Raw genomic sequence first — 26,444 nt, 5'->3', positions numbered from 1 at the left:
TATTGAAGTTTGGAGTCAGGAAACTACATATGTAGATACAGTCCATTTTGGTCAAGGTAATCTCTTCAATTAACACTGGAACTACTCTCACTGCAAAAAAAAGTTTTGTTCAAGTGACAGATGTTGATGGATTTTAATATTCCCTAGTTCTAATACAGATTTACTAACTTTGCTTAGAAATATAAGTGCCCTTAGACACTGACTACTTTTTAACATATAGAATAATGTAAAATAAAAGGTACTTACCAATTTTGCAATGTCATTCACATCATCTGTGACTGGATTCCCGCAGGATCTCTGGGCTTTGACAAGAGGATTAAGTAGGAGTAGTTGAAGACAAAAGCAAGTGATAATCCAAGTCTGTTTAGTAAAAAAGAAACAAGAAACCCCAAGTAAGCAATCACCAAATATGAAGTAACAAGAGATTGCAGTAATGTTTTTCATATGTGAAGTGTAGAGGCAGCAATACTCTTTATCCTCCTTGTTACAGCATCATCTTCATGGTGGGAATCCACAAATATGAACTTAAGTGATCTTTTCTGGAAGCAAATATCTTCAGAGTACTAATGGAAAACCTAGTATCAGGTTACTTGCACAGAATCATGCTTAGCCGGGTTTTTGCAAAGTTTAGAGATACCAAAGAAGAGAAAGATACAAACTTTACCATATTCTTTATCGTCAAAATACAGTTGGTTACATACTTGTCATTCACCTGATAGATCTGTGGCTCTAATGTGAGGAATGATAACATTATACCAGACTACATGAAGACAAAAGGAGAAAGCTCATAATCACAGCCATTTCATTTGAGCACTTAAACTGCAAGCAAACCCTCCTCTGGACTCTGCCCAGATACTGACATCTCAAGCAGCAATACAGTACATCTTCTCCAAGTGACGTGCTCTGGCCTCTCAGAAGTGCCAGCTTGGCTTTGGCACTACATTCCCCTCCTAAATCCTATTGGAAACAGCAATGCAATGTACTGACACAGGCTTATGAGACTCACACAGAAAAGCACCAGATAACTAGCTGTGATGCACCTGGGTGTCTCCTTGGCTACACTGCCTGAACTTCCTCGCCTTCTGTTGTTCCTTGTGCTTCACTGGTTTCCCACAGAGCCCTGTGCCAAGTTTAAGCTGCAGATCTTTATTTCCAGAATGTTAAAGCATTTAAGTTATGGATAATCAAAAGTTGCCTCGGGTTGTGAAGCTTCTTGTGCCAGCTGACTGAAGCTGTCAGCAAAAGCCGATGATGGTGTACATTTACAGCAAGTATGGAATTTGCCTGTGCAGGCTCCTCAGCCTCCATAAGGGCAGGACTGAGATCAGAATTTGCCTTTGCACAAACTAAGATACAGCTCAGCTCCGTCTGCTCTGTGTGACAGGTAGAGAACTCCAGCCTCTACACTTGTCTTCATATGATCTCCAACCTTTCAATTTAAGACCAAAGCAAATGAAACAACAGCAACACAATCCTCTAGGAAAACAGAAGAAAAATCACAGATTAAAAAGATGAAGTATCATTATAGTAATCTAGATGGCCTAAGAAAGAATGATAATAAAGATTGCTCAGGAGCTTCATAAACTTGACAGAACAGTGCCAGGCACTTTATCTAAAAGAGATGTTAAATGACAAGAGTAATATCTTTCATGTATCTTTTATCTCTTAAACCTTGTATCTATCCCACAAGTAAAACTGGTCGTTTGCTTTCATAGAATATAGCTTCCTGTCACCAGTGTGTAACACCAGTGTAACACCAGCGTGGGCTGCTGGTAGAAAAGACAATGAGGCTTCCTCTCCCTACCTCTTGCACTGGCACTGATGGTTCAGTTGGTTGTACCAGGCAGACAACTTCCATTTCTGTTTTCATGTAGTATTTTTCAGCTCTCAGATCCAAGTAACTGACACAGCTGAAATTTTCTGTCAAAGATGAGACAAGCCAGGACTGCTGATTTCAGTGGAGCCTGCACTTGCCTTTCCCTAAACTGTACCCTCAGATGTCACAGGGAAAGAAATCACAAGTATGAGCAAAGAGCGTTTGCAATGTGCAATGTGTCTCTTGATAATAATGTCTCTTGCTTCAACAAAACTAGCATTTAGAAATACTTTTATTTTAATATTTGTCCAAATAATTACTGAATATAATTACCAATGTGAAGGATTGAGAATAATTAATAGTTCATCTTACAAAACCTTTGTATTTTATGCTATACAATGTTTTGCTGTTATATATATATGAACAAGATGAGCTCTGGGGAAATGCAAATGTGCTGCTAGTTTTATTAAGGACCTTCAAGAGCTCCTTGTAGTATATTAGAGGTCAAAGCTGTTTAAGAACTGGTTTTAAGTGATCAAGAGAAATGTCTCCCTTTCCTACATAAACTTCAGAATCACAGAGGAAACAAAAGATGACCTCAAGTTAACAGGCTACCTCCTCATTCACAATTTTCGGAAATAAATTGCTGTAAAAAAAGGCTGGAAGTTAATGACAACTAGCTCCAAAATGAAGTGACTATACTGCTTTCAAGAACGAAAACTGACTAGTCCACCCTTTGGAGTAAACCAGTGCATTTGCAGCTACACTGGCAGGGACATTTCACTGACGTGTTCACTGGAGGTGGAGTTTACACCAGGAACTGACTATTTCTTTACTGGATTCTTCAGTATTGATCACTATGTAAAGAGGGAATTTGTTCACTGAACTGTGTCACAGTCATAGGATGGTGTTCAACCTAACAGTTCCATAATCAAAAAAGTCACAAAATTCTTTAACTAGAAATAGTTTTTTCAGCAGATCAACTAAGCAATATTAATAAACACAGTAGCACACTTCAAATAAAACCAGAATGTTGATGCACCTTGTCAATTTTTATACTTCTGAATATAAAGACAGCCCATATATGAAGCTTAAAATCACTATACATTTTATAATTATATAAACAAATAAGAATACTTTCTCTCCTCTGTAAATAATGGAATTTAAAAGCATAATAATTTTATAACTGCTATTAAAACCAAACAATTTGAAAATTCTGAGATTATTTGAGGTTTCTCTTGCTTATTTTTTCCCTGTGTCATCCAACAGGAACTGAAAATTTTCAAAATACTGCTAGTTTCAACATGTCTATTATACAAAATCTCTTAATTATTTGCACTTACAAAATATTTATATTACGCATGCCTTCAAGCACATTATATGTAAGGACTGTACAGATCAAAGAGTTGAGCTATTTTTGTGTTATTTGCTAGTGACCAAACCTGCTGTTTGAGCAAAACTTGATTAGACTGAATTAAATCAAGGACAGAACAAAAGGGAGCCTTAAACAATAGCTTTATGAATAGAGATGCCCATTTTATACTTTACTAAGCATAAATAAGTTACCTACACAGCACTCATAACAGATTTCCATATTTAATTATCCCTAAGTTAACATGGGATTTTTCCAAGCTGTCCTCAGAATTTATTCACACATCATCTATTAGCATTAAATTGAAGATATATAGTAGACAGGAGGCAGACCTGTATACCAAAGTGCCTCTTCCTATTTTTGGCTCAAAAACTATTCAATTGTCTTTAGATTCTAAAATCTCACAAATACTGAATATTTAAATTTGTGCAAGGGGAAAAAAAAAAGATGAGACTCAAAAGGATAATTAAAACTAAAGATTTCAAGTATACACATTTTTTTTTTTCTGCAAATTATTTGCACTATTTCTAGTAAGCCATAATCTAGCATTTGAGTAAACAGCATTTTAGAAGATTAGCTAGTGATCCAATGTGTTGAAGACCACCCTTTCAGTTGCAAATTAACATCCTTTTCATTTATATTCTTCATTTACCATCTGAAGTGTTTACAAAGGCTGCTGAGTGAGTGGTTTAGCATCTCTTTCACAGTATGCTAGATACTCAATCACATTAATGTTCAGCTAATTCCTTAAGTAGGAAGCAGCAAGGGGAATACCACATTGTTAAATAAACCAAACTTTGGAAAGTCTGGACATTTCCAAATATCTAGTTTGTCCTGATAACACTTCTAATCACAAGCAGGGAGAAGTCATTAAAAAAAAAGCCAATAAAAAAAACACAAAAAAAATCAAGCACAGGGAGAGGTAGTAACTACACAGATGAATGGGTTCTACACTTTAAACCTCCTTGTTTTCAAATCATATTAGACATGGAATTTTTCAGCCCAGTTTCCTGAGCAAATGATCTGATTAACCACAACCCAGCCACAGCTGAAGTAGGTTAGCTGACAATGTGGAAGAATATTCACCCTGGGCCAGACTTCCCAAATTTATTTTTCACTTCTTTTAATGTGAGAATAGGAACATCTTTCAATATTGGCCCTTCAGACAGTGTTTACATGCTGCTATGCTGATACATAGCTTGTGAACTTCTGCCACAGACAACACCAGTTGTCAGTCATGGACAGCTAACTTAATGTTCATACTTATGTCTCAAAAGCCTTTTGTAAGAAGATTTGGAGAAAAAATTAAGTAGTAAGAAAATATTTCTCAGCTTTTTTTCTTTTCTTTTCTTTTCTTTTCTTTTCTTTTCTTTTCTTTTCTTTTCTTTTCTTTTCTTTTCTTTTCTTTTCTTTTCTTTTCTTTTTTAACTACAAAGCATCCAGATGCATAGAAGCACAGTAATTCTTTCCTATGTCTATTTAGTTATTTAGCTGTGATAGAGATTAAATAATTAAAGTCATGGAAGAACTGTCTTAAACCAATTAAGAAATTAACTGCCAGCATAGCAAAATCTTTAAATGAAAGAAGAGCATTTACACAAAATGTAATCCGATTTTCATGGTATTCAATGACACCTTCCAGCCTGCAAATGGCAGTGCTAACTTTAATACCCCACATGGCTGTGCCTAAATACTGTTTAAGTGCTAAAGACTGCTCAAGCCCCCAAAAAAGTGAGTTAAGTCTGGAAAAAGAAGTCACCCGCTCACCACCACCTGATTCTGGAAACAATGAAGTACTTGGCAAGCACATTTGGAACTGGCAGTGTCCCCTGCACATTCTCCAGTACCCAGTAAAATTACTTCAGAGTAGCTGAAGGAAGCAGTGGGTTAACTCTGAATAATGTATAGTTAGGTATTAAGTCTAGTGTACACCCGCGTCCATCAAAACTGGCACTAGTCTCACCAATACAACAGCCTATCAACTAGGGTGCTCTCTAAGTGACAGACCTGGGTTACATCTGTAACCAAGGTAATTCTAATGCATGGGAGCTGAGCTGCGATCCTCTGATACGTCTACCTTGTAATTTTCATGGAATCGCAGAATCATTTAGGTTGGAAAAGACCACTAAGATGATCAAGTCCAACCATAAACCCAGCAGTGCCAAATTCACCAGAAGACCATGCCCCTAAATGCCACATCTACATATCTACCACTGGAGCTGATTTCCTGTCTATTACAGCTTCCTGGCTAAAAGGGACAAACGAGGGATACTGGTACTCCCAACTCTTATTTTTCACAACATTTATGCGTTTTACATTGTCAAGCCAACATGTAGAAAAATAGACATGTTCACTGAACAGGCATCAGAATGTCTGTGTGTATCTTTGTCCCACATGCTCTTCCATCTGGGCACCCTAACTTCTGCAAAGCTCCCCAGTCAACATGTGAATTTTTTGAACAACCTTTTGGCAGTCCAATGAACAAAATGCTCCATGAGTCACTCTGCAGGGGTGAGACACCTAAAAATCTCTGGATCACACCCTCCATGCTTTGTTATGATTACAAAGTCCAGATACATACTTTTTTAGTGACTGATACCACTCTTCATTTTTTTAAACAATGATGTGTAGTAAGGAGTATGATGATAAAAGTAAGCAACAGAGAGTATCAGAGTAATTTTTCTGCATTTTGATTTAAACACAGACTGTAGAAATACTAGTCACTCTTTTTCAGAGTAAGTTTTAGAATGTTTTGGACACAAAATATTTGAACATATATTTGGTTATTTACAAAATACAGTATATTTTCTACTCAGTTCTGCATATAATATCTAAAATACATAATATGAGGGTACTTCAAGGGGCTAAAGGGAAAGGAATGAACAAGCTTGTGCAACAAATAGAAACAGGGAGGGGTGCTATTGCTACCTACATTCAAATGAGTTCAACAGGCAACCTGCTTTCACAGCTCTTTGATCTTTTTGTGACAATACTGTATTTTTCTTTCTGTGACCTTCTCAAGCCTAGAACCTCTTTCCCCCACACTTTTGCAGTCACTTGTGTATCCATAAGGGATTCCTAGAATGACAAGAAAAGGAGTTTTCATCTAACGTTCTAACTGCTCATTTGGTGGCAGAGGGTTAAGTGGCACTCGCTAGAGTCCACCAGCCATACGTGCAAAAGCAAAGCCAATTGCTGTATTTTGATGCTTATAGGCCAGTTCCCTTCTAAGGTACACTCTTAATGAACTGGAAATAATTGTATTCAAGTCAATGGATAAAAGGTAGTCCCAAATCTGTTACGCGCTAATGCAGAACTACTTTTTCTCCAGTATTTTTCATTTACAGCTGGAAGGAGAAACCATTCTCTAGTTCTGCCAAGTTATGCACATCTATTTCCCGAATCAGACAAATTTAAGATAGGTAGTCTTAACAGCGCTGAGAAAATGATGAGTCACACCATTCTTTCCCCCCATCCAGACCGTGGGAAAACCAGGAATCTGCTTAAGACTATATGCCAACTTCATTTCATACGACCTCAGGCAAGTACTATTATCCTCTACCCCTTGCAGCTCTTCTTGATAGACGCAGCTGGCTGCTCCAGCCAGTATGCTACTGTTGCACTTGGTAAGGAGCACCCAAACTCCTGCTGAGTTTGGTTTGTGTGTTTCAGCTGAAACCAAGATGAATGTGATAAGCAAGAAGTGTAAATCGATACAGAGTTTGCCTTGCAAATCAATGGAATTCAGGTATTTTGCAATTACATTCAGTAAACTAAAATAAGTATTTTAAATGTGTAAATTAACATATTTATTTTGAACTTCTCTAAAGATACCATTGCAAAATATTTGGCTGTACTAAAAATATAAGCACTGGTTCTTTAAAAATGTTATCTGATCCATAATAATTTTTGTCCATTCTTTAATCTCACTTGACAATCAGGGATTCAGGCAGTTTCCATGCATCCTAAACTTGTTCTGGATGACAGCCAGTTTGTTTAGTTCCCAGGTACTGGGAAGTGAAGTTACCAAGAGACAGGTAATTATACATGAATGTTGCCTCTGGAACTTGTGTTAAAAGTTCCTGAATAAATATTTACTGATAATAATCCATCAGGTGGCATTCCAGTTCTGTAAAAGAGCCAGGAGATTTAAAGGACAAAAGTGTTTCAGTTGAACGAAAGGATAAAAATTTTTTAAAACTTCTATATTTTGAAAGAATTCTTCCTATTAAATCAGAATCAGAGATTATGAGCATCTTCAGAAGTCCTGCCCTTAGCAGTCTTTTTAGGACATGTGTACTGGCAAGAGGGATTTTCTTTTCCACTTCTTGTAAAATTTGATAGCAAACATTCAGGATCAATACTGAAATTTTTCATCTTTCTACTTGTAGAGTGATTAAGACCAATATTTTCTAGTTCTGTAACAAAGGGACTGAATCCAAATACATGCACAATCAAAAGAGAAATAAGCAGAAGACCAGACTTCAGTTGACTCAACAAAACCTCCCACAAACTTCAAAGAGGATGTTGCCTTTTTTTTTCCCCTGCTGGGAACTTATGGAAGAGTTTTCTAGCATAGATCCAAAGGCATTTTTAAGTAATTTGAAGGGGAAGGCAACATAACATTCAAGATTGTCTTTGCAGGGAGGACAAGCTCCTCACACTGTATGGAGGTGGATGGTCTGACCTCCTCAGGGAATGAAAAGACATTTTCTTAGATATAATACTTAATTGAAGTTTTTTTCTAAAGGTCTGTTTTGGAGGTCTTGCTTGTTTGCCAAGCAAGACCTCATGCAAAAAAATGTCCACTATATTGAATATTCTTTTGAATTTTAATGAAAATATATACCAAGTAATCTTCTTTAATCTTGGACTTTCAAGTATCAGTAAAGGAAAGGAAATAAGACTTGTTAGAGAAGTTCTGTACTGGATCCTTAATTCTAACCATCTGCTACAAATTACATGGTGTTTGGGTTGGAAGAACTATTACTCTGGCAAAATAAATTAAAATAAATAAAATCATCTAGAAAAGTGAAAACAACAGTGATTTTGGTACTTGGCATACACTAGAAGCCATGTACATGATGAATATGTCCTCTCTTGTGTATCATTCTTAGTATGAAGCAAAACATGTTAAGTGGATTCTTACTCTTTCATGCACAGAAACTTTGCTAGAAAATAAACTGCATTGTAAATCTGAAGAGTTTTCAGTTCACGTTCAAGCCTGTGGAAAGCAAACATCAGGAAAAAAATCCTTATACAAAATTAAAAGGAGTTTAGGTTCTTTCCCTTTTTTTTTCTTTTTTTTTTTTTTCTTTTCAATTCTTTTACACATTTTTTTAATAAGCGGGGAATGGTTTTTGAAATATAAGTCACAGAATTGCCAACTTGGTTTTAAATCAAAGACATATTCTCAGAAAGACACTGTTCTGTTTCTTGACTCTGAATTTTTTTGATAATATCCCTGATAGGCACTGTATCTTTATAGGAATATAAATCCAGAACTAATTTCTCTGACTTGCTTGACATGAGACCTGGGTATTGCTGAACACAGACTGAAAGTAGATGCCAGTATATCGAGACTGTGTTTCATGCACCTACCTTAACCATATTACATTTTTAGAATTACAAGGTTACCTGTGATTGAAGAACACTGTTTGGAGCTCTTGGATATGCCAACACCAGTATGAGCTTTGACAGTGCTGATGGATAACAACTTTTCACATCAGTATGGTAAGACTTTCCATTTCCTGACTTTTTATGGTTGCTCTCTACACTAGTGATGTACAAGAACACTCAGGATAAGGTGAGGAAATAGAATTTGCATTAATGATATGGTTTTTGTCATGGGATCCAGCCCTAGAAGTTTTTCTCTGTCCCTCTCTTGCTGTGAAGGTCTCATGACCAACATCAGGCAAACGTGGTCCTCTGCAGTCCATCCAGAATGTCTTTGGCATCATCTGCTACTAAAGGCAAATGACATCAGTAACCTGATTTCCAGCATACAGGGATAGGTCTAGCCAGTCCTCCTTGACAGATACTCAGAAGATCATTATTCTTGTGAGCATAAATCTGTTTAGCAACTTTATCTGCCTCATGCCACTGCATGTACTGTGCGCTTCAGGTAACTCCTGGGACAGGTAGGCTCCAGATAACATTTTTTTGTACCCCACTCTTTTGATAAAATAGCTTATATTTTTAATAGGAATGGATAAAACCAAATAGAAAGAGTAAAGTGGGATTGGAGGGAACGATCACAAAATCATTCAGGTTGGAAAATACCTCTAAGATCAAGTCCAACTGTAAACTGAGCACTGCCACCACTAAACCACATCTCTAAGCATCACATCTATATATCTCTAAAATACCTCCAGCACTGATAACTCAACCACTTCCCTGGGCAGCCTGTGCCAGTGTTTGGCCACCATTTTGGTGAAGAAAGTTTTCCTAATGGCCAATTTAAACTCTCCATGGAAGAACTTAATTTCCTCTTGTTCTATTGCTCGTTACTTGGGAGAAGAGATCAATTCTCACCTGGCTACAAACTCCTTTCAGGTGACTGTAGAGAATTTGTCACTCTCCTGAGCTTCCTTTTCTTCAGGCTAAACAGCTCTCCATCTCCCTTAGCCTTAGACTTAAGTTTCTCTTAAGACTTGTGCTCTAGACCCTTCACCAACTCTGCTGCCCTTCTCTGGAAATGCTCCAGCACATTAGTGTCTTCTTTGTAGCGAAGTGATCAGAACTAAACAGGATCTGAAGTGAATATTGGGAAATTATCCCAGATCTTCACTGTTCTGATGGTTAAAATCTGGTACTGTCCAGCGCAAGTGACAGTGGTTTATATCTATGCATTCTCATGGCAGTGCTGCTTCTTTGCTTGTGTACTTATACTCCAGTCTTTCTGATGTGTTGTCTTTATGTACTTATGAAAATCAACCCTACTATTTAAGTCTTCACTATGCATAATTAAAAAGTCCATTTGACTTTCATTGCTTCATGACAAAACAGCAACATAACTCCCCCCAAACCTCATGGAAATAAACAGAATTTTCCCTCTTACCTCTTCTCAGATTACAAATTTTATTTCTTTGCTTTCTACAGTACCTTAGTTTCATGGACTCTCCTCTCCAAAAAGTGTAAATAAAGGCTTGCCCTAACTCTTACTAAGTATTGTTACAACTGTCATAATGGGTGCAGTCTCCAACCAGGTGTTTGCTTCTGAAGTGAAGACAAGCAAACCAACACTAAGTCACGCAACCTTTAAATGGGATCCCTCCTCATTAGTCAGAGCAGTTTCTCCCATTGATAAGTAACTGTTGGCATAAAAAGTATTCCAAATTTACTTTTCACAAAAGCTGGCTTCTTTGGATATATTCCAGACAGCAGCACCTGCATCAACTTAAAAAGGTTTGAAACAGGAAATAAAGTTTTCACTTTGATCCCCGAAAAACCCCAGCTGAGAACTTTTCAAATTATGATGTAACATACATATTGGTGAAGAAAGTGATTTTGTATTTTGAAGAGCATTGTGGTTTAACCCCAGATGGCAACTAAGAACCACACAGCTGCTCATTCACTCCTCCTCCACAGTGGGATCTGGGAGAGAATCGGAGAGTAAAAGTGAGAAAATTCATAGGTTGAGACAAAGACTGTTTAAGGGGACATAAAAGAAGAAAACAATAGGGGTAACAATAGTAACAAAATAATTAGCATATACAAAACTAGTTATGCACAATGCAATTGCTCACCGCCTACTGACCTGCCAGTTGTCAAGCAGCATTGGCCCTCAGCCACCTTTCCCCCCAGTTTATATGGTGATCATGATGCCATATGCTATGGAATATCCCTCTGGGCAGTTTGGGTCACCTGTCCTGGCTGTGTCCCCTCCCAGATTCTTGTGCCCCTCCAGCCTTCTCACTGTCAGGGCATGAGAAGTTGAGAAGTCCTTGACTTAGGCAAGTTCTACTTAGCAACAACTAAAAACATCAGCATGTCATCAACATTATTCTCATACTAAATCCAAAACACAATGCTATACCAGCTATTAGGAAGAAAATTAACTCTATCCCTGCTCAAACCAAGACAAAGAGATTTAAAAAAAAATAAAAGAACAAACCAATCAGACAGTTAGCCAGGCCTGTGGGGAAAGTTTTCAACACCAACTACAACACTGATGAAAGAAAGTCATTCTGCTCTACAGATGCAGTAAATCTTGGATCTTTTGGGAAATAAATAAGAGATATTTTAGATTTCCTTCTATCATCAGTAGTGACACCTAAAATTTTAAACATAAGTAATAAAATTGCTATTCATTCTTTCAGAATTGAAAAGATTCTTTTATAAGCATTATTCTAAACCTACATGATTACCTTGGGGCATGTATCAAGGATGAAAAATATTGTGAACACACTGATCTCCTGTAGCATGAGGGAGTGCCATTACACAACTCAGCTGCAGAAATGGGGCAAGGTTATGGTCTTCCATAGTGAAGCTTGCATTTCTGCTCCTTTGCACTATTTTTCATCACAGAATTTACTATATCCCACATAACGTATTAATGGTGTGCCATTCATGATTTAGAAACATGACTTTACAGATTGAATGCTATGCTTTACAAGCACCTTGTACACCGTGGCATAAGAGAATGAATAAGGAAAATTCAACAAAACAGTGCCTTGTTTGCTAGTTTGAGATTTAAATAAAATACATAACCCTTTCCACATCATGTTCTGTCTGTTTCAAACAAAACATGTTGTTAGGCAATGAAGTCAGCTTCTGGTGCCATAAACAGCCCCTGTGAACATTTTAACAATTATCTATAGTCAATTTTTACAAAAATTGCCAAAGGTTTTGGTAAGATACTTTGTCAGGGGAAAAGACTAAAAGCACATGCAGGCAAGCTGCTTAAGAGTCAGCATACTAAAAAAACCAAAAAGTGAAAGATGAAACCTGCATCTCCTGTCCTTGGTGTTAAGTTTTCCTCTTCTTTCATCAAGAGATATAAGAAAACCCCTGAGGACTTTCAACATGTTGAACATCTTTGTCACAATGAAAATTCTGTTCTTTCTACAGAGCATTTCTTGGTACAGTATTTACCTGACCATGAGCCAGCATAGTATCTGTCAAGGTATTTCACTGGGAAATGTGTAAGTTTAACCTTACCATTCAAAAACTTGGAGCACATGATTCCATATTTGTCAATAACCAAACAAAGTTTCAATGAACTGATCACAAAAACACTTCTAGGTTTCCACCTCCCCTGAAACTATACATTTCTGAAGTTTCACTAGATCTTGAATATGCACTTCTTACCAGTTTACTTGAGAAGCTGAGCTGCACATACAAATAGTGCTCCAAGAAATGTTTGTGAGAATCATGCAAGTTTATTTCAGCTGTTCTCAAATAACACAGAGTAAGACAAAATCAGGTTTAAAACACTTTCAACTGGGAAAAAAAGCCCCCAAAATGCCAAAACGTTTTCCAGATCCTGATTTCAACTCAGTTCTCTCATATGTCAGACAACATTTCATTTCCTACATAATTTGAATTGCATGTCTTCCTATACATATACAAAACCAAAGTGAACAATTTAGCTTTAAGGTAATGATCTGTAAAAGGATACATTACATTTATACTGTTATTAAAATATAAGTACATTAAGAATGGATCTATATTTTTTTGTGAAAAGAATATTTATCCAAAGTGATAGACCAAAGGATGAGATTATTCTCAAGTGCCTTGAAGCTTGTGAGACTGCAGACAAATCAGGTAAGAGCCACATCAAATTAGAAACTAATCTTCAAAACATTTAAGTATGCTTGCAAGACAACGTAAGCACTGGGCAGCCAATAAGCCATTTACCTCAGCAAGCTGGAATTACAAACACATTATGCCGTGTCTTAAAGTAATTACATTAGTATATTAGTAAGAAAAAAATGAACTATTTTTTTTTCAGGTTTTTGATCTAAACCGAAAGCATTTTCATATGCCAAATGTACTTGAGTTGTTATTATTATTCTAACTGCAAATTTTTACAGTAGGAAACAAGCATCAATTCCTTTTTCAAGAGGTGTTAAAATGCATCAAGCCATTGTTAATTTTAAAAATTCTTTCTGAAATAATTTCCTGAGATGTATGTTTTTGGGTTTTTTTTAAAGAAAGCAAATTGTCAGAATGGCCATTTTAAGACTTTCAACCCATGTGTAAGGTTTTTCCAGGAAAATGTAAGTTTAAGATGGCAAAAATAGGATGGGACTGATCAAAATGCTTCCTTTAACACAAAAATCCAGCAACTGCATTACTGCATCAGAAACTCAAGCATATTTTTAATTCCTATGCACATCTAAAAGCAAACACACTTTTAAGTGCTTTTTCCTGCTAACACTGAAGTGCTGTACAAGAGTATCTTTCGGGGATTGCTGCATGGAAACTCCACTGGTTTTCAATGCCTAGAGCTGTGAAGCAACTTCACATAAAATTTTGAACTCTCACCATTGATAGTTACATGCTAAAAGAATGATCTTTCAGTATAAACATCTCAGCTGTCATTACTTTCACATGTAATTGAAGTGCAGCTACAATATATCTTTAAGTGTTCTCCTTTCCTCTAAGCTAAAGGCTGAATTGTTACAGATGGTAATTTTGGCAGATGGTTGTATATGAAACTGAGTTTATAATTAGGCCAAATCTGACTTGTACAATTAAGGCAATGAAGATTTGGAAAATAAGAAGTGTCAGATCAGTACATGATTGGTCTGGTGCCCACTGAAAACTGAAGAAAACCGATCATTCAGATTTACAGAGTATATTGCCTGCATGAAAATTTCTTCTGAATTGCATGAATTAGAAGATACGAAACATTTCACGCACAAAGTGTAAACTAAAATAACCATGGTGTTTTACCTACTTAAGTGTATAATCCCTTTTTCTTCAGTCGAGGCTAATGAGATGGTCTGAAGCCATCTAAGAGCTCCCTGCTGCTCAGTAAGGGCTCCTTCTCTGCAGCTTCCCTCCCTCTGACATTCACCCGACCCCTAAGCAAGCCAGTAAATTCAAAGACAGTGACTAGCCAATTCAGCTCAGAGACAAAAAGTGATCCCTGAGGAATGAGCAGAGGAGGAGATGAGATGTGCAAGGATGAGAAGACCAGGACTACCCCTTTCTGGATGTGACCTCTTGGGCACACTCTGATATATATCAAGCTGCATTTCAAGCTATATTATATCTAGCGTCAAAAACCTTTCCAGACTGGTAATTTTGTGTTAAGGCAGCATTGCCCATTTTAGCCTCTTCTATCACATACTTATTTATTCTTGTACCAAGAAAGGATCAGTAATGTCCAGCAATTGTTCTCTCTACTACTTCCTGCACATCATTCAGCAATTTCTTGTGATCAACTTTCAGTCTCTCTTCATATGCAAATTGCTCCCTCATAATGCTTTTGCCTATTTTAACATGCCTATTTCTGTTATGCTCTTTTTTACAATGGGAAAACCAGAACACTTTTCAGGATGGCTGATAATCACTATCATAAAAGCAGCCCCCTTTCAAATTTCTCTTTCTGCTTCCATTGCATCCCGATATGCTGTCTAAATTGTTCTAGTATGGGCACAATATAGGGATTTTTCATTCATTTTCCTGATGAAGCATTGCTACAAGAACATAAATAAGAGCTTTTAAGTAGCTTTTAGAAGTAATTGAAACTGCCGTTATTAATTCAGTTACAATTGGTTCAAAATATTGCTTCCAAAATGCATCCCCCTTGCTCTTCAACACAACAAACTCCACTTGCCATCATGCCATCTGTTCTCCCATCTCCTCTAAACCTTTACAAAGTTCCTCAGAATCTCTTTTAGTTTCAATTAACCTGAGTAATTTATGTAGCCAGCACATGTTGTTATCGAATCTGTGAACCCCATTACCAGATTGAACTATATGAGGTTACTGACAATTAAAGAACAACCTTTTAGGTTTTTGCCATGTTACAAATTAATGACTTGTTTCTACACTTTGCTTTCTGTCCTAAATATCTTTTTTCCTCAAACTGTTATGATAAGAGAGGTACAACGATGGGGCTACTCAGGTTTTTTCTTAGGTCTTTATTTTTTAAGAATCTAAATAAGTAATTTCCATTCTTTCTCCTTATTCATCCATTTTGAAACACAAATATATTTAGTGCATTGAATGCACCTCTTTTACAGGAACTGGGCTTTTCTATTCCTTTCATTGAACTTTTTTAATACAGAGTTCCCATCTGCCTCCTACCAAGCAAATTAAATACAGCAAGATCTGCTAGCAATGTAACAATAGAGGCAAGCTGGTAAGAAACATTTTCAGCTTTGGAAATATTAATTAATTATAAAAACAAGAATTAAGAGTTGATGTGTTAAGAGATACTATATATATAAGAAAACTTAAAAAACATCATGTTCACCTATTTCTATGAAGTTATAATCATCTTGTCTTTACTGCAAAATTAATCTGAGTTACAATTTATATCTTACCCTTTACATCTGTTCTCACAAACTGTATTCTTAATATCCTAGTGGTTTGTGAAGGGGTTTAGAGGGGTTTTGGTGGGCGGTTTTTTTGTTTGTTTTTGTTTTTGATTGGGATTTGTATGGACTAACAACTATAAACTCCATCAAAGTGTTTCTGGCACTCCAGTGTTTCCCCACAATTCTCCTATGTGTCCAGGAAGAACAGGCACATTAGTCTGATATATACCAACATGCAAGTGCTCTCAGCTTAAGAGACACAGGATAAATCCCAGCTAACTTCATCATCACCGAACTGTGACCACAGAATTAATATGAATGTCATTCACATGATATCTCAATGTTTTTGTTTGTTATACCAACTAGAGAGAACAGTAAATATCTAATCTTAAACCTGAAGCTCCACTTGTGGCTTTCCTTAAAAAAACATAGAAATTGTGGGGTAAACATTCCAAAAAGAATTTAAGTCATTCAGCTTACAGTTTGGTATGACTATAGAAATGCACACATAACTGGAGAAAAAAAATCTGAGAAAAAAAGCTCCCTAAGTCTGTACAATTTTGAAGAGATATAAATGCCTATTAGACACAGATGCCTATAAATCATAACTCTTACACCAGTAACACATTATGAATTTAGTTAAATAACTGATATGAAATATTAGGTATTCTCACAGCATCTGCAACAATACATCAGAAGACAACACTTTGAAAAAACAGCTATTTTATGTTACTTTTACAGATAACTTTCACAGGGGTTACTCATTAAAAAATGGAACTGTAAATTGCCTGCAGTGTGAGACAGAGCTTTACATTTGGTCAAAAGTATCCATGTGAATTAGAAAGAATGGCAGCTGTCAGTAGTGAAATTATTCTGGTACATGTTTAATAGCATCCTTGTTACAGATGTGCTGATAGAAAAACTCATACAAATATTGACAGAATATAATATGATTTCTTGGATTATTTTTACACCTAGTTTTCAAATGCTTCCTAGGATCATTCTTTTTAAAGAAAAGACATTAATTTGCCTGGCCCATTATGAAATTTATTTGGCTTCCATAATCAATATCACAGAAAATATAACCCATTGTTGAGAAAATTAGTGTAAATCTCCTCAGAGCATATACTTTTCAATGTCTACACTCTAAAATTCCAGTAAGACTAGTTATGCATTTTCATAATTGATACAATTTTTTAGCAAGTTTACTTGAGTGACACATCAATTTTTACAGGAAAAAAAAATCTTCCCAGTTTTATAGGAATTGTGCCATTTACTTTGAAATAAGTCATGGAGTATGTACGTTAGGAAGACAATTCCATCATACTGAATCAAGCCAAAAAGAACATAATTGTTTGACAAATAGCACTTTGAACAGGTACTAATTCAACAGTAACTGAAATAATGTTCTTGGATGCAATGGACTTGTTTCAATAGAAATAAACCAGATTTTAGTAGGCTAAAAGCAGATTAACTTCACATATGTCTCAGGCCATTGGCAAATGTCAACAACGTTCTGTTACAGTGGGAAATGACCAAGAGTACTGTAGAGAATCTGACCATTACTGGCAAATGTTTAGCTGATCCCTAAAGCCTGCATGTGAGAAGAGATTTTTATTTTAATGCACTGAGGAAAATGAGAAGATAGAAATTTTCGCTTCAATTGTTTAAAGAACTTTTTAAAAGTAAAATGAAAGCACCAATCAGGTATTTCTCACTTGGTTAGGTAACAAAACTGAGAGATACAGGGGAAAGCAATAATAACTACTTCTAAAAGGATTTCTTTTGGTCTCAATAGGTATCTGACCATTAAAATTAAAAAAAAAATAAAGAAAAGCAAGAATTTTCTTAATATATTAAGAAAATTAATGACTTTAGAGAGAAAAAAAAGGCATTGTCACTTCTAGAAATGGCAGAACAGTATTTCAGAGGGCTCTTCCTAACGGTAATAATAGATTACAAGTGTTGTAAAACAAAAAACCCAACATATCTCATGGAACAAAGGATTCATTGTAATCCTGTCCAAAGAGACACTTTGTTTCTACAGATGATACAAAATACAGTGGCAACATGTTATTTAGAGGATTAATATTTGAAATGGACCCCAAATAGTAATGAGAAATAAAAATGCCATAAAAAATGTAGAGAACATACACTGGAGATGATGCTTAAGCTGTATGGGAGCAAAGAAGATGCTGACAGACACACTTTCAGTACTGTGGATACTAGAAGTGCAGAAGTTCTGTTGCCAGAGGTGAAAACACTGACTTAAACACAGCAGAAGCCAGGAAAGGTGCACAAAGAAATGAAGGTAATTTTCTGTCTTAAGGGGAAGAGGAGAGAAACTTTCAGTCATTTTCAGATGTGGCCTTGTGCTATGATGATAGGTAAAAAAAATCCAGAAGAAAATGGATGGAGTATTATGAACACCATCTGACTTGAGATTGGAGTGAATTTTTTAAAATAGCAAGATTTTCACTGATTTCAGTAGCCTGAAACACTGCCTAGTGTTACACTATTAATGGATCAAACACTGAAGAAATATATCTAAACAGTTTGGAACAGACGACAATTATGGCCAGAATTTTTAGAGAGTGCATGGCAAATCTAGGGCACATTCTTAGCCAGGGATTATAATGCAGAAGATCAAAGCACCTCCAGTAACAATATTTAAATTTATGGTTTATAAGACATGTTGGCATTTCCTATAAAATAAAGCAATGCCCATCAGAATCATTTAAACTGGTGTCAAATACAGCACTGGTAGTTCTGGCTGTTAGAATAGAAATGCAATCCATACATTACCGAACCACAGTAACTTGAAATAGACACTAATTATGAATACTGGAGATATATTTTTCCCCTCCTTTTTAAAATAACCACCAAAAAGCTCTGTTTATTCAGGTACACGGTTTTCAATCCAAATGAAAGACGGTGCCAAGCAGTGTTATACAAGCTTCATAAATTCATTTGGCTGACTAATGTTCCTATTCCTGCATGCTTCAAAGTAGTAAAAGAAAAACAAATCTCAGGAAGAACTGACATTCAGATCTGTATCAGTTTAAAGACATAATGCATAATTTTGTCTGCTTGTTATTTAATGTAAAAGACAAATTTTGCTGAGTTCACTTAATAATGAGCAAATGGAGGGTGGAAATTAGAGGGTTGGAACTTAGGACTATTTTTACAATAGACAATTAGCATGTTTAAATTTCAGCCTCCCTAAATTTCTAAGCACTTCTTCTCATTTAGTGAATTATTTTGCATATATACACCATATTATTAATTTAAATGTATCATGCCTGACTCCTTAGTGTCTTACTTCAGTTAGACCACAAAAGCCAGCACCTTGATATCATACTCCCACTTTATACAATTATAAAATCCCCATAAAGAGACAGGAATTGTTTTGGACCAACATGAAATGGAGGAAGACATTTTCCTACACACTTTAAATCCTCCACATTTACAGGCACTTTACAACATTATACATGATATATTATTTTACATCAGTATTACATCCCAATATAATATAAAGTTTAAATAGATTAATTTCTTTTAAATGAAGTTTTTATATCAGTGTATTATACCACATTTTCAGAATGTGCTGTATACACATTCTTTCAAGTTCATTCTTTTGTCCTGGAACAACTCTTACAAAAGCAGTTGCTCTATGCTTTGCACAGAGTTAATTTTGTGTTTTAAACAGAGATAGATTGCCAGGACATGCACAACTTAGTTTTACAGTCTGACTTATACTGCCAGAATAACTTTTTTTCCAAAAGTAATTAGAGGTCATGTGTTACCAAACAGACCAAAGAATCCATCCAGCAATGATGTATCATGCTGCAAACATAAAAGGAAGACATACCTTGGTCTGCTGCTAGGAAGCAAGCACAAGCTAATGAGAAAAGTTACAAAACAGTGTAATTCACTTAGGAGGAAAGACACTGGAAGGTTATCAGTACAAGTCATCCTGACTACATCAACTACAGATATTCCAGCAATAGCAAATGCAGAATCTAGGCCCACAATAAATACACCGCATACACTTTACATATCTCTATAGCTGTATTTAGGGGTCTTCTGAAAACTTCTCAAGGTATATCTAAAGAAGAGATGACAGAGCTAATTGGACTAAATTTATCCTTGGCCTTAACTGGCAGTGAACTGATGTCCCTGGAGCTTATGGTAGCAAAACAAATGAAAGGCAGACCTGCTAAATAAGACATTGGATAAGAGTTTATTGTCACTAAAACAGTTAAGGTGATTGAAGCCATGTTCAGTCACATGGGATTGGCCAAATTACAAGAACAGATATGACAGACAGATTGATATTTCCAGACTCTGACTTGAAATTGCTTAAATTTTTTTGAATGGAGGTTCAGAGGGTGGCACAATGCACAATCTGTGAATTAGGATTTGTGGTCTGAAATACAGTCTCCCCCACATTCTTAGCTCCTGCGTAAGCCACCCTCCAGATTGAACAAATAAACCTTCAACAGAACAGCTTCAACAAGATAAACCAGATAGTCAGAACCTTCCCAGAGACTTAGGATGCTGCCCAAGAAAATACGTGAACATGTCTCTCTCCAGTGTGTATGCTCATGTAAATTTTTCTAGATTAGTTTTTCAGTCTGGATTGAATCAAGGTTGTTCACAAACCCAGAGATGATGCTGTAGACCATACATGCATCCTTTTGTGACAGCCCACACTAAACCTGCAGACTTTGCAGAGCATCAGTCTAAGCTGAAGAGTGTAGCCCACTGCCTGGGCCAGCTCCAAGGCTGCCAGGACACAACACTGCCCCCAGCTTCCAGCTCTGCTGCCCAAAACCAGTGAGAAGTCAGTAAAGGTAGAAGAGGACTGAGATACCCAGCTGGACTCCTAGAAATTCTTCACTGGAACATTAACAAATACAGGTGTCAAATCACAGGGAGAAAGTGCAGCTCTTGTGGCTTGGGCTAAATATGATCTTGAGGGTCCTGAACTTGATCTTCTCTATTGCATAGATTTTGCAGCAAAAGTGAAGAAAAAGAAAAATAACCAAATGCTGCAGCCCCTGAATGCTTACAAGTGTTCTTCAGCAGCAATGAAAGTTTAGGGCTGGGTGGTAAGTGAAAGGTGACCCTTCAGAAGACCTGTTTGAGAGATCCTTCCAGAACCACTGACCACTGTGAAGCAGCAGTCAGCTAATGGCCCTGCAACAGATGAGTCTGCACTCAGTCCCCCATGCCTGCACCACACGGTCCCAATTTTAACTGTTGCTTCAAGTGGTGATGAAATAGCTCAAAGCTAAGGATTGACCTCTCCACTTTACAAAACAGTGTGTTCCATAGTATGGCTGCAAAGCAGTAGGAACCATAAGGGACTTCTTCTGGCAATACCTGCACTGATATCTTAGACCTGATGCTATTTTCACCTTGCACCCAAACTTAGGTCTGCTCCACACAGCAACAATAATGGCAAAATACATATAGAGCAGAAAATTCCTAATGAGATTTAAAAACATTACTGTATCCATCTACCTGGTATAATTTAAACATGGTTTAAACAGAAACAGCAACCAATCATTCACCCAGTGATTATTAGATAAGTGTAGGAAATTCGATGTCAATTATTTCCTATACTAATATTATCCAAAGTGTTCATTAATCTAAACTCCTAAACAGGCTTTTATTCAGACATACAGTAGAATTAATGTCTTCATTATCGTACTATCAATGATCTTTGATATTACACATGCTACCAGCTTTAATAAAATAAAATACTTAACACCATTTTTGTTTTCTCATGTTTTCATTCACATACTAATAGATGTCTGATACTGTTTACATTTGTCAATAAGTAAAACCATCCAGCAAAGAAATCTATTTCATGTGTTCCCTGCAGCCAGTTATATTTCAGCATCAGTAATATTTATGAAAAGTCAGTTTTCCAGGTTTACATATGACTGGGTAGGCAATACAAATATGGGCCGAACAACAAAATAAAAGAGAAGCACTACTCCTTTCCACTCACCTTACATTCACCCATCTCCTTTTTCCCTCAAACACATAGCGAAAAACACAACCAACAAAAAACAAGCGGTTTTATAGCGTGTTTAAAAGGCTGACTAATCTCAGGTTTGGCACACCGAAGACCAAGGTGAGAACAAGCACTTTCATTTTCATGTCAGCTCCCACAACACTCAAATGGAATTGCGTAGGGAGATTTTTCCTTCCTTTGCTTCTAATAAATGGGTGTTGTGTTTACATACTGCATACTGAGCATTGCCCATCTGAAGCCAAGGGCTGCATCTTGCCAACTCTTAACTTTCATACAATATGGTGATTACATGAGCCAGCATGCCATTAAATCACGGAGCAAAACTTGGAGAATGGCACTGTCAGCTTGCAGAACTGTACCTGACGGACTGATATGCAGTGCATAAAGGGAAAAACTAGATTTCAGTGCAATGGCAGAACCGGGTCAGGAGAAGACTGGGTTACTGGCTTCACTTTAAAAGATAAAGCCAAGTGCCAAATAGTTCGCAGAGATAAAAACTTGCAGGAGAACAATAAAAGCAGGTGAAGAAAATAAATAAATAAATAGATCACTAAACATGCCTTACAAAATGCTCCCCCACCCCTGAATCTTTCAGACCATCTCCTGTTTATTCTCCATACGACTCTTTATGCCAGGACGTTCTTTCCAGCTGCAGTACTTGCAAACTGGCTTCCCCTGAACAGAGTCAAAACCAGGGGAACAAAGGAGACCTTAGTCCATTGCTTCATATGAATAGCACAGCATCTTTCTGGCTCTAGCAAATTCTCTTTTTCTATTTAATGAGCAGCAGATCTATACCTGCCATGAGCTCCAAATGTCTTCCAGTGCCTAGTGTTCATTTTTTTGCAGAATGAGCAAGAAAGACTGACGACCAGAAGTTACTATTTCCCTTAAAAGCAAGCTCACACCAAGGTGTCAGGTATCTGATTTGCATTTCTGATTTGGCCTGCTGATATGAGACTAGAAGTGCCAATTCGAGTACTAGTTCTTTTTCCAGGTACTGGTCTACAATAATTTCTACAGAGGTTTCCACTTTATGGCACAAACATACAGACAGGACCTAAGATGGTCATTTAACCTCCAACAATAATGCATAGAGGTAGAAAGCTGTGCTGAATCCTAACACTTTTAATGCTGTGGTTTCTAAGAGGATGTGCATCTAACTCACCACAGGAGATCAAGTGCCTGAACTATGTATCTGTGATACCTTATCAGCCTTCAGTGCTACCCCACAGATGACCCCTCTTTGCAACATATTTCTTAGTAACTTAATCCTATTTAGGTTGTCTTCAAATCACACAAAGAACAAGCAAATCAGAAAACTGGTACATGTTTTTGCAAGATCATATCACACTGACATCACTCACTCTGTTTTATCCAAATCGTAAAAGGCTGTCCAGGCATCAGTGACATTTTATATGTTGTCATATTAGCCTGCAAAAGGGCATAAACTCACTTCTGATAATAGTTTTAATTACTAAGTATATAAGCCTACAAATCCTCTCATCCAAGTAATCCCTCAATAAGATTAATTCATGGAAATAGCCCCATTGAAAAAGGATTTGTGGGACTGAACCCTAAATGCTTAATCACTTCTTTAAAGAAATCATGACTTAAAAAGAAAAATCCAGGTGTTGGTATGTTTAAAACAGGGGGGTTATATATCCATCAAACCACAGAGTTTCATAAACATCACTTCTAGGACTGAGACTGCTGGGGAATGTGCTTTTCCAGCTCCTGTGGTTTCTCAGGTTAAGACTGATTTAAATAAACGGACCAACTTGCTCACGTTGAATCTGGTGCTCAGCACGACTTTTCTTTCAGCACTTTCGTTGTACTGACGTATGACTCAGCTACTCCTTCAGCTGCACCAGCTATATATTATCACTATGCAACATTACCTCAAAGATCAAAATCCCTGATTTATGTTAAACAATATCCAGGCATTACCAAGTGTTTGCAAGGCTCAGTGAGTGTATGGTTCTTGCTTTCTGCACTATGTCTATTGCATAATATTTTATTGTAAGAAATATTAACTTCTTCCCTGGTTTTCCAATGTTGTTCTTTTCACTATGACAGTTACCAGTCTAGACAATGACAAAAGTAGCCAGAGGAGAGCATATAGATTAAGATTTACTTTAATGTGTCGAGTGCCCCCATGTGCTTAATTCTTCTTTCTTGTGCCCACTTTAGTTGCTCTCTCTCTTTGCACAGAGTCTTCATGGTTCTAATGGCAAGTCTTCTTGAAGTATCTCCTGCTCTAATCCCCTTGGAATGATTAATGGTTTGGTATCACATTTGTTTGCTACTCCTTAAAATATAGGAAACAACCCTTTGGAGAACTAGGAGTCTGTCAGTGCCTCCAAAAAGCAGGAAGCATAACTGCTTGAAGGCTGACAGATGCTTCACCACCATGACAAGAAGCTGTTCCACAGGCTACAGCTTGTGAGCCCCTGAGTCAAGCCATATGGTCTTGAATGCCAAGACTGCCTGTCTTTCCCAGTTTACTGGGAGAGAGGGGTTGTTCCTGCTTTGCTCTGAATTTGTGAAAATAATCTGTTGACTTTTATAAGTTTACAGTTCAAATGTAATGAAATGCTTGACTGCTTCCACTCATAAATCCTCATTCGTAAACACATAAACACAGCTCTCAGACTTTAAGAGACCCTTCACAATTAATAATCTATTCAGTGCATCTAAATAATTATGTATACAGGGTCTGAAACATCTTTGTTCAAGGCATCTATAGAAATCTAAAGTGAATAACAGCAATGGATATACATTGCTAAAGTCCAGAGCTGATAATGTAAGATAAAACCCCACTTCAGCATCACTAAAAACTAAGTCTCCAAGTTTTAAGTTCTTAAACATGGGTATATTCTCCAGTGCTTTGGCCAGGTGAAATTTAAATATTTCAGAAAGTAAGTATTTCTAATTCCTCTCATCTCTTGAAATATTATTTAATATTGCCCAAAATACTTCAGTAAGGTCTTTTAATTTTTTTAAATATGTTTTATGTCTTTTCCAGTGACTGTATTCTGAAGTGTCTTCACTGGTGTGTAGATGACCCCGCAATCGCCAAGACACAGCCGAAGGCAAAAAGTATCTCGCTTCTAACCCAGAAATGCAGGAGGAGGGAAAAGCCCCCAGCGCAGAGGCAGCGTGTGCCCGTCCCTGCATTGCTCCCTCCCAGAGCAGTCCTGGCCCTCGCTGGGTCTGCCAGGATAGAGGGATCGGCACCTTGCGAAGCCCAGCCTTAAACTTTCTCCTGTCTTAGAGCTTCCTTGAGCCTCTTCTTGTTACAATTTCCCACTCATGTCGGTCCCTTGCTTCCTTCTAAAAAACGCCCAGCACAGTGACTGCAATCTCGACAGAACCTGCAGGAATAATGGCAGGGACCACCAGAGCGGCACTTCCCGGCGGGACTGGGGAGGGCGAAATGCCGGGATTCCCCCAGCGCCCGCCCGGCGCCGCACGCTGGAGCGGCGTGCGGGGACCCCGAGAACCGCGGCCACCGCGCCGCTGCCCCGATTATTTCATGTTCCCGCACTCGTACGGGTAACACAGACAACCGATTTGCTACGGCAATTTTTTCCCAGTGCCTTCCGAGATCTCCCAAGGCTCGGCAGCCGGTCCGGCCGCTTGCTGCAACTTTTCCACGGGCTGCGGAACGCCGGGGGCACGACCGGGCTGTACAATCTCATCCTCCCCCTGGCCCCGCTCCCGCGAGCCCGTTCCCCGGCGGGAGCGGCTCCCATCCCCGGCGGTGCCCCCCAGGGCCCGGACAGCCCCGAGCCGCCGCCCCCTGGATGGCACTGCCCGCCCGGGCTGCCCGGCCCCCGCCCCGGCCCCGCTCCCGCGGGCAGGTGGTGCCCCCGCCGCCGCCCCGCCGCACTCACTTGTGCCTTCTTCATAAGGAACGGCAGCGCTGCAGTCCAGCCCAGCCGGCCGTGTGCAAACTCCCTTCAGCGGAACTGTAGCTCCAGCATAATGCAGCAGCCGATAGTCCACGCATTGGGGTTGCCCACGGCGAGCCCCGCGCTGCCTCCGCCCGTCCCGCCGCCGCTCCCGCCGCGCCCCCTCCCCGCCCGAGCGTCCGCGCTCACTGCAGCCCCCGCGGCCCCCGGCCAGGGCTTTTATATCTCCGATCTCCCTCCAACGGCGGCGGCGGCGGCAGCCCAGGCAGGACACGCCTTTCCCCTCCCTCCCGCCCTCCCCGAGGACCGGGAGCCCGGGCAGACCCTGCGGGGCGGGGGAAGCCCGAGTTAACTTGGGGGAAGTTGGAGGCAGGGACGAGCCGAGCCTGCCCCCGGCCAGCCCGGCGGGGACGGGGCCGCGGGCGGGGATGCGGGAGGGGGGGGGCGTGCGGAGCGGGGGGCGCCGGCACCGGCCCGGGGGGCGGGGGGCTCCTCCCGCCCGGTGCCCGGCCCTCGGCCCTGGCGGTGCCCGGGACAGGCGATGGGAGCGGACCGCGGGGAGCGGGGCGGGAGGGGGTCTCTGGCAGCGCGCAGGGAGCCGCGCACCGGGGTCGGGCAGGGAGCCGCGCACAGGGGTCGGGCAGCGCGCAGGGAGCCGCGCACAGGGGTCGGGCAGCGCGCAGGGAGCCGCGCACAGGGGTCGGGCAGCGCGCAGGGAGCCGCGCACCGGGGTCGGGCAGCGCGCAGGGAGCCGCGCACAGGGGTCGCGGCATTCGAGGTCAGCCGGGCTGCG

The 26,444-nt window shown here is 38.9% G+C and overlaps 1 protein-coding gene across 2 annotated transcripts in view; it reads right to left on the bottom strand.

The window, feature by feature from the left end:
• KITLG (KIT ligand) overlaps window positions 1-25,799 on the bottom strand; it is a 53,371-nt gene extending 27,572 nt beyond the window's left edge. For both annotated transcript variants that reach the window (XM_083859745.1, XM_083859746.1), the window contains exons 1-2: window positions 25,634-25,799; window positions 247-360 (exon numbers count right to left, since the gene is read on the bottom strand). In XM_083859745.1, coding sequence (XP_083715871.1) covers window positions 247-360; window positions 25,634-25,648 — 129 coding nt within the window. In that variant the 5' untranslated portion in view covers window positions 25,649-25,799. The remainder of the gene's footprint in view (window positions 1-246; window positions 361-25,633) is intronic.
• Between the last annotated feature and the right edge of the window lie 645 nt (window positions 25,800-26,444).

This window comes from Zosterops lateralis (assembly GCF_965231275.1).
Source record: "Zosterops lateralis genome assembly, chromosome: 4".
NCBI lineage: Eukaryota > Metazoa > Chordata > Aves > Passeriformes > Zosteropidae > Zosterops > Zosterops lateralis.
The sequence above is the reverse complement of the archived record's forward strand: the minus strand, read 5'-3'. Positions and strand labels throughout refer to the sequence as shown.